Source organism: Otolemur garnettii, unplaced genomic scaffold (genome assembly GCF_000181295.1).
Source record: "Otolemur garnettii isolate 467f Iridium unplaced genomic scaffold, OtoGar3 scaffold00261, whole genome shotgun sequence".
NCBI classification, from domain to species: Eukaryota; Metazoa; Chordata; class Mammalia; order Primates; family Galagidae; genus Otolemur; species Otolemur garnettii.
The window spans coordinates 362,216-371,058 of record NW_003852656.1 but is presented as its reverse complement, the minus strand read 5'-3'; the positions used below and the strand labels follow the sequence as shown (position 1 = coordinate 371,058).

The 8,843-nt window shown below is 54.0% G+C and overlaps 1 protein-coding gene across 1 annotated transcript; it reads left to right on the top strand.

Moving 5' to 3' along the window:
* DOK3 (docking protein 3) lies at window positions 1-5,532 on the top strand. The gene is made up of 5 exons (XM_012813374.2): window positions 1-81; window positions 1,141-1,446; window positions 4,216-4,315; window positions 4,408-4,580; window positions 4,662-5,532. The coding sequence occupies exons 1-5, from the start codon at window positions 16-18 to the stop codon at window positions 5,343-5,345; spliced, it is 1,329 nt and encodes a 442-aa protein (XP_012668828.1). The 5' UTR covers window positions 1-15; the 3' UTR covers window positions 5,346-5,532.
* The last annotated feature ends 3,311 nt before the right edge of the window (window positions 5,533-8,843 follow it).

Below are 8,843 nucleotides of genomic sequence, written 5' to 3'. Positions count from 1 at the left end.
GGCCTGTCTGTGGTCATGGAGTCTCTGGAGACCCCTATCAAGGATGGCATCCTCTATCAGCAGCACATCAAGTTTGGCAAGGTGAGGAGACCTGGCTGCAGGCAGTTGCCCAGGACAAACAGGGCGGGGGGTGGGGGGGCAGAGACAGTAGCCTGTGGCTGGGCCTTTGGTAGCCCACCGAGACTTAGGAGTCTTGGGAAGAGCATTGGGTGGGGATGCCAACCTGGGTCAGGAAGTGGAACTGAGCCTGGTTCTCTGCCTGGGAGAGCCAAGAGGACCTCATTTAAAGACAGGGAATACAGGATTGGGTAAGGGCCTAAGAATCAAACCTCTGAGCTGGGAAAGCCTAACAGCCTTCTGACCCTTCTAAAAGTAGCATCAAATCCCCTAGAGAGGGCTGAGACTTGAGCTGGAGGATCCTCCAGAAAGGGACCCCTACCTGTGGCAGAGGTCTTGGCCCCTAGCGCTGGGAGTGAGGAGATGGGGAGGTCACCTCTTGTGGATAGCAGCCCTTGCACCCCCACAACTCAGCTGTAACTGCTGCCTGGGCAGATAAACGGTTGGCCAGTTTCCTCTGCTCAAAGCTATTTGCATGTTTCCTTCCTTGCCAATATGAGGCTCATGCCTCCCTCCCACCCCACCGCATGGCCTGTGGCTCATGGCCCCAGGGTCCCTTTTTGCTGGGTGAGGGAGCACCAACTTAATGGCAGTGGCAAGTGGTTGGGTCCCAGCCCCTAGGTTTTTTAGAGACATAATCCAGTAGCAGCCCCAGCCTTATGTTCTTACAGACTTGAGAGGTGAAGACACTAGTGCAGCAGTTCTCAACCTGTGGATCGTAACCCACAGGATCTGTATTAAAGGCCTACAGCATTAGGAAGGTTGAGAACCACTGCACTAGTGCTTATGGGGGTCACAGGAAAGGGTGGGGTGGGATTTGAACCTGGAACCGACCCGCTCCAGACAGTGAATCTTCCCCTCTCAACCGGCCCTGGCAAGGCCTCCTCCCCTGGCACCCTGAGGAGTTGGGGAAACAGAGGACCCTTGGGTGGCTGGGAGTGTTTGCTGAGCAGCTTGTGCTGAGCTCCCCACAGGGAAAATACACCACCCAAAGGTCTCCTCTCCCACCCTCCTCTCCTGCAGAAGTCCTGGCGGAAAGTGTGGGCTCTGCTGTATGCAGGAGGCCCATCAGGTGTAGCACGGCTAGAGAGCTGGGAAGTCCGGGATGGTGGCCTGGGGCCAGCAGGTGACAGGCCCACAGGGCCTGGCCGGCGTGGAGAGCGTCGGGTCATCCGCCTGGCTGACTGTGTTTCTGTGCTGCCGGCTGATGGTGAGAGCTGCCCCCGGGACACCGGTGCCTTCATGCTCACCACCACTGAGCGAAGCCACCTGCTAGCTGCACAGCACCGCCAGGCATGGATAGGTCCCATCTGCCAGCTGGCCTTCCCGGTAAGCATGAGGTGGGCAGGGCCATCAGGTTGGAGGCCCCTTGTTCATGCTCATACACACCCTATCACTGTGCAAGTACTGCTAAGAACCCCACAACTATACAACTAGGACACAACCCAGGAACCCATATAATGATTCTTGGATGGTCTGAAGTAGGTACTGTAGAGAAAGTGAAGAGGGGGTGGTATTGGCAAGGTGGTCAAGGAAGGCCTCTCAGAGGAGGAGACAATGGGCCTAAAGACATGGAGAGTATATGAGGCAGGTTTGAGGAGAGAGTGTTCCAGACACCGAGATTGTCTGAAAAGTTGTGAATGGAAGTTGTAATGTGGGCAAAGGTTTGGGGCCAGGATAAAGTGTAGGGTATTCAGGGGCATAAGGCTGGCATGGCTAGACGGGTGGGTGTGGGCAGCAGCTGGCTGGAACTACTTCAGCCATGTGCAAGGTTTGGGATTTTATTCTGAGTGAGAGGAGAAGAATTTGGAAGGTTTAAGCTAGGCACTGACAGGTATAAAGCCTCACAGGGTCTTGTTATGGCCTAAAAGGAAATGAGTCTGGCAGTTCCTCAAAAAGTTAAACAGTTACCACATGACCCAGCAATTCAACTCCTAGGTATATACCTAAGAGTATTAGAACAGTGGTTCAAACAAAACTTGCACACCAGCGGGGCATGGTGGCTCATGCCCATAATCCTAGTACTTTGGGAGGCCAAGGCAGGTGGATCTTCTGAGCTCAGGAGCTTGAAACCAGCCTGAGCAAGAGGGAGACCCCATCTCTAAAAAGTAGCCAGGTGTGGGTGGTGCCCATATCTCAGTGGGTAGGGCTCTGGCCACATACACCGAGGCTGGGGGGTTTGAACCCGGCCCTGGCCAGCTAAAATAACAATGACAACTGCAACAACAAAAATAGCCAAGTGTTGTGGCAGGGGCCTGTGGTCCCTGCTACTTGGGAGGCTGAGGCAAGAGGATCGCTAGCCCAAGAGTTTGAGGTTGCTGTGAGCTGTGACAGCACAGCACTCTACCCAGGGCAACAGGTTGAGAATGTCTCAAAAAAAAAAAAAACTAGCCAGGCATTGTGGCAGGTGCCTGAGCTACTTGGGAGGCCGAAGCAAGAGAATCTTTTAAGCCCAAGAGTTGGTTTGAGGTTGCTGTGAACTATAACACCACGAGTGCGACAAAATGAGACTCTGGGCTTGGCGCCTGTGGCTCAACCGGCTAGGGCGCCAGCCACGTACACCTAAGGTGGCGGGTTTGAGTCCCCAGCCCAGACCCGCCAAACAACAATGACGGCTGCAACCAGAAACTGGCCGGGCGTTGTGGCGGGCGCCTGTGGTCCCAGCTACTTGGGAGGCGTAGGCAGAAGACTCGCTTGAGCCCAGGAGTTGGAGGTTGTTGTGAGCTGTAATGCCATGGCGCTCTACCCAGGGGGACAGCTTGAGGCTCCGTCTCAAAAAAAAAAAAAAAAAAAAAAACTTGCACAACCATGTTCACAGCAGCACTATTCACAATTGACAGAAGGTGGAAACAACCCAGATGGCTATCAGCTGGCAAATGAGTAAACAATATGTGGTCTGTCCACACAGTGAAATATTATTCAACCACAAACAGGGATAAAGTACTAACCTATGCAACAAGGATGAACCTTGAACACATAATGCTAAGTGAAAGAAGCCAGACACAGAAGGTCATATTTTATATGATTCTATTTATATGAAATGTACAGAATATGGTTGCCGGTGGCCAGGGGTACAGGGTTTCCATTTGGGGTGATGAAAACTTTTTAGAACTTGATAGTGGTGATAACTGCACAACCTGTGAGCACTGAATTATATACCTTAAGATGGCTGAAATGGTCAATTTTATGTTTTGTATGTTTTATCTCATTAACAAAAAAGTAGGGCAATGCTTGTGGTTCAGTGAGTAGGGTGCTGGCCCCATATACCAAGTGGGGTTTGGCGGGCTCACACCCAGCCCTAGACAAACTATAACAACAAAATAGCCAGGCGTTGTGGTGGGCACCTGTAGTCCCAGCTACTTGGGAGGCTGGGGTAAGAGAATCACCTAAGCCCAAGAGCTGGAGGTTGCTGTGAGCTGTGGCACCTACTGAGGGCAATAAAATGAGACTCTGTCTCTAAAAAAAAACAAAAAACAAAAAAAATATTTAAAGTAAATAACCAAAAATAAGGAGACCAGTAAGGAAGCTCTTGCTTTTGCTGCATTTGCCCCTGGTCATGCTGCTGTGGGCAAAGGTGGTCACGGTGGAGGTGCTGAGAGTCAGAGAGAGTCAGGACGTGCTAAAGGACTAGAGATAAGGGAACAAAAGTGTGGAGGGAAAAGTCAAAGAAGCAGGGGCAGGGCAGGTGGTTGCAGTGACTTGGAGGAAGAAGTCTGGGAGTGTTGCTCACTCCTACCTCCGCTGCCTCTTCTTTGTTCCCAGCTGTCAGAAAGCCTGTTCTTGGCCAAGCTCAACGGCTATGGGGGACAGCTCTCATATGCCCAGGATTTGCAGCTCTCAGACACCCTTAAACACAGCACCTCTTCTCTGCTCAGCGCCCTCAAGTGGTGCCGGGTGGGGACTGCCATCTCATTTGGCAGGTGGGGGAACATCTCAGAGTGGCCTGAGCTCATGAGAGTGTCAGGGCAAAGCTGAGACTGGTGCTGAGGTCCCTGGAAGCCCTTGCTTGCCATGGAGTCCTGGGATACTGACCCAGGAGAGGTGCTGCAGACAAGGAATGGGGTGGATTGCAACCTCTTACTTGATCTCATTCTCCAGGGCACAGGGCAGTCCTCCTCAGAATCAGGGGAGGCTGAGTCTCCCAAGAGGGGCCTCATACCCATGGAGGAAAACTCCATCTACTCCTCATGGCAGGAAGGTGAGTCAAGGGGGCGCCTGGCAGCCTCAGCCCCACTAACCCGTGGCTAGGAGCTTTGAGGGACTGACAGGCCACCCTCACTGGCTATGCAGTGGGAGAGTTTCCAGTGGTGGTACAGAGGACAGAGGCTGCTGCCCGCTGCCAGCTGAAGGGGCCCTATCTCCTGGTGCTGAGCGAGGATGCCATCCAGCTAAAGGGAGCTCCTGGCCCTCAGGCCCTCTACAGCTGGCCCTACCACTTCCTGCGCAAGTTTGGCTCAGACAAGGTGAGGTACTGGTCCCTATGGGAAGGGGGTGGTGGCACCTTAGCCCTTCTATAACTAATCCATGCTGTTGCCTGTGCCCAGGGCGTGTTCTCCTTTGAGGCTGGCCGCCGCTGTGACTCAGGTGAAGGCCTCTTTGCCTTCAGCAGCCCCCAGGCCCCTGACCTGTGTGGGCATGTGGCCGCTGCCATATCCCGCCAACGAGGGCGGCTGCCAGAGCTGATAGGGCCCCGGCCCTGTCCCCTACCTCGTGCCACCTCCTTACCCTCGCTGGATGCCCCGGGAGAGCTGCGGGAGGTACCAGTGGGGTCTGGGCCACCCACCTCCAGGGGGGTGCGCCTGGCTGAGCCTGGACCCCAGAGCCTGCCACTACTGCTGGGCCCTGCTCCAGATGAGTCAGCCGCACTATACGCAGCAGTGTGCAAGCGGGCCAGTGGGCCCCCTGCTGCCACCGAGCACCTCTATGAGAACCTGAATGTACCTGAGGCTGGTCCCTCACCACCTGATGCAGTCCCTGAGCCTCAGGAAAGTCCCAGTGGCCACAGCCCCTTGGCCAGTCCCATCTACCACAACAGTGAGGACCTGAGCTGGCCCAGCCCAGCCAATGACAGTAGCCTGGAGGCCCAGTACCGGCGGCTGCTGGAGCTGGAGCTGGAAAATACAGGAGCCACCAGCCGTCCTGGCACTCAGGCAGGCTTCAAGGCCAAGCTGGTGACGCTGTTGAGTCGAGAGCGGAAGAAGGGCCCTGCCCCCTGTGACCGGCCCTGAACACTATGCAGAGTTGTGTCTGGATGAGAGGGGTGTTCTGCCTGGGACAGGAGGGTGAGCCAACTGGCAAACAGTGGGCCTGCACTGCAACACAGCGCTGTGTCTACTCTGGCCTATAAGACAAGGCAGGCAGCCTTGGAGCACCCCATACCCTGCCCTTCCCTCCCCCAGTATACAGTGTACAGATTTGCTGATTAATAAAGTCCACAGCTCCAGGGCGGCACCTGTGACTCAGTGAGTAGGGCACCAGCCCCATATACCAAGGATGGCAGGTTCAAACCTGGCCCTGGCCAAACTGCAACAAAAAATAGCCAGGCATTGTGGCAGGTGCCTATAGTCCCAGCTACTTGGGAGGCTGAAGCAAGAGAATCACCTAACCAGGGGTCCTCAAACTACAGCCTGCAGGCCACATGTGGCCTGCTGAGGACATTTATCCAGCCTACTAGGTGTTTTTGCCTCCACTACCTGTCCTGCTTAGCAGCTGACTTGTCCTGGGCCCACAATCCGGCCCTCTAACCGTCTGAGGGACAGTGAACTGGCCCCGTTTTAAGTTTGAGGATCCCTGAGTCCAAGAGCTGGAGGTTGCTGTGAGCTATAACCCACGGCACTCCACTGAGGGTGACAAAGGGAGACTGTCTCTAAAAAAAAAAAAAAAATAGTCCACAGCTCCAGCCCGCTCTCCCAGGTCCTCCTGTGGCCAGAGCCCACACCTCCTCACTTCATCTCCTGGCTCTACATGGGCACACAGATGCTCACTCAGGTTCATTGCCACAAACACTGGTTCCCTGTGGTGGCCTCTAGGTACACAGATGACCCAGGCCTGACCTCTGCCACTAGTGGGCTCAGTGGACAGGTTATAGACAATTATGGCTCCATGTGTCCCTGCACAGCAAGCAAGAGTGATACAAGCAGTCAGGCCTGCTGGTGGGAGGGGCGCCCTCTGGATGGAGCTGGAGGGCGAAAGCAGTGGGCCCCAGCTTCTAGACAGAGGACAAGCCCTCAGAGGCAAGGAGGAGAACGTGGACATGAGGGAGATCTGAGGGGTGGAGAGAAGGCATGGAGCATGAAGAGCCCTGAGGAGCTTGCGCTGGGTCTCATCCTCAGGGGAGGAGCAGTGTGGAGGCTGAATTGGGGAGCCAAACTGGAGAGCAGGAAGCCCGAGCTGGGGAGAAGGCATGGATGGGGAGAGGTGGAAGGAGTTCTATAGTGCTATGGCGTCATAGCTCACAGCAACCTCCAACTCTTGGGCTCAAGTGATTCTCTTGCCTCAGCCTCCCTAGTAGCTGGGACTACAGGCACCTGCCACAATGCCCAGCTATTATTCTTCATTTTGTTTTGTTTAGCAGGCCCAGGCTGGGTTCAAACCCACCAGCCCTGGAGCATGTGGCTGGCACCCTAACTACTGATCTATAGACGCCCAGCTGTGGAAGGGATTTCTAATATGTGCATGCCAGAACACTTGTTCCCTGCTGAGACTCAATTTGCCAATGCTTCCGGGAAACTCAGGCCTCAAGTTTCATCAGTTATAAAGTAAAGAGATCAAATGACATATCAGGTGTTTTCCTTCATGGGAGTTTTGCCAGGTGCCTACTCCATGCCAGGCTCTGGGGACATAGCTGCGCTTAGGATAGCCTTGCTCCTGTTCTCAAGGAGATGACATTCCAGAGGGGGAGAGGCAAGTTTCTTGAAGATTTCTGTGCCTTCTTTCTCATCCTCTCCCTGGGCTACTGCTGTCACTTTCCATGGGGACTGCCAAGCACACAGCAATCATGCTTCCAGGAATCTGGCCTCTTGGGCCCTTGATCTCCACTCTATTCAACTACCCATACCCTTGGCACATCCTGAACCTCATCTTCATGACAATGACACGCATTTTTTCTTTTTTTTTTTTGAGGCAGAGTCTCACTCTGTCACCCTGGGTAGAGGTGATATCATAGTTCACAGCAACCTCAAACTCTTGGGCTCAAGAGATCCTCCTGTCTCAGCCTCCCAAGCAGCTGGGATACAGGTGTCTGCCACAAAACCTACCTAATTTTTCTATTTTTTTAGAGACAGGGTCTCACTCTTGCTTAGGCCAGTGGCATGCGCAACCTTACATCCAAGTATCCTCTGGCCACCTCTTCTCCTTCCATCTCACTTCTTTTTTTTTTGAGACAGAGCCTCAAGCTATCCCCCTGGGTAGAGTGTTGTGGCATCACAGCTCACAGCAACCTCCAACTCCTGGGCTCAAGCAAGTCTCCTGCCTCAGCCTCCCAAGTAGCTGGGACTACAGGCGCCCACCACAACGCCTGGCTATTTTTTGGTTGCAGCCATCATTGTTGTTTGGCGGGCCTGGGCTGGATTCAAATCTGCCACCTTAGGTGTATGTGGCTGGTGCCTTAGCCACTTGAGCCACAGGCGCCGAGCCTTCTCTTTTTTTTTAGACAGAGTCTCATTATGTCACCCTCGGTAGAGTGCCATGGCGTCACAACTCACAGCAACCTCAAACTGTTGGGCTCAAGTTATTCTCCTGCCTCAGCCCCCTAAGTAGCTGGAACCACAGGCCCCCACCACAACACCCAGCTATTTTGTTATTGTTGCAGTTGTCATTGTTTCAGCTGGCCCGGGCCAGGTTCAAACATGCCAGCCTCAGTGTATGTGGCAGGTGCCATAACCACTGTGCTATGGGCTCTGAGCCCTGGCTATTTGTTGTTGTTGTCATTATTGTTTAGGCAGCCCCAGTGCATGTAGCCAGCGCCCCAGCCACTGAGCTACAGGCACTGAACCCATCTCACTTCCTTCTAGCACAACCAGTACTGCTCCTGTCCAGTCACACTGACCTACAATGACCCTTTTTAGCTGACTATCTTCAAGGCCCCATCCATGCTTGTGCCACTTAGATTCTGTGCTCCACCCATGGAGGTACTCCCTTGCTCTCCTCTCTCATCTTTGTCTGGCAAAGCCCCCAGCCTCAGATGAACCCAACTCCCCTCCGTGTCTACACACTAGCAGCTGCCCAGAGCCAGAGAAATCCATACGTGAAGCAGGTGACTGCATCCTCATTGACATTGTGATCGCAAACCTCAACTTGGCAGGCTCTCCCTGCTGCCCAGAGATGCTGTGCCCTACAGTGGCAGCTTTTCTCCTCTCCAAGACCATCAAACCTTCCCCTCATCTCCACCCACTGTCATCTTGCAGATACATTGGGAAAATAGCATTTAACAATAGTGTAGGGCAGCGCCTGTGGCTCAGAGGAGTAGGGCACCAGCCCCATATACCGGAGGTGGCAGGTTCAAACCCAGCCCTGGCCAAAATCTGCAAAAAAATAGTGTACACTGGGCCAGGCACAGCAGCTCATGCCTGTAATCCAGCACTCTGGGACACAGAGGTGGATTGCCCTGAGCTCACAGGTTTGAGACCAGCCTGAGTCAGAGACCCCTCCTCTAAAAATAGCCAGACATGGGCTCAGCGCCTATAGCTCAACCGGCTAAGGCGCCAGCCACGTACACCTAAGGTGGC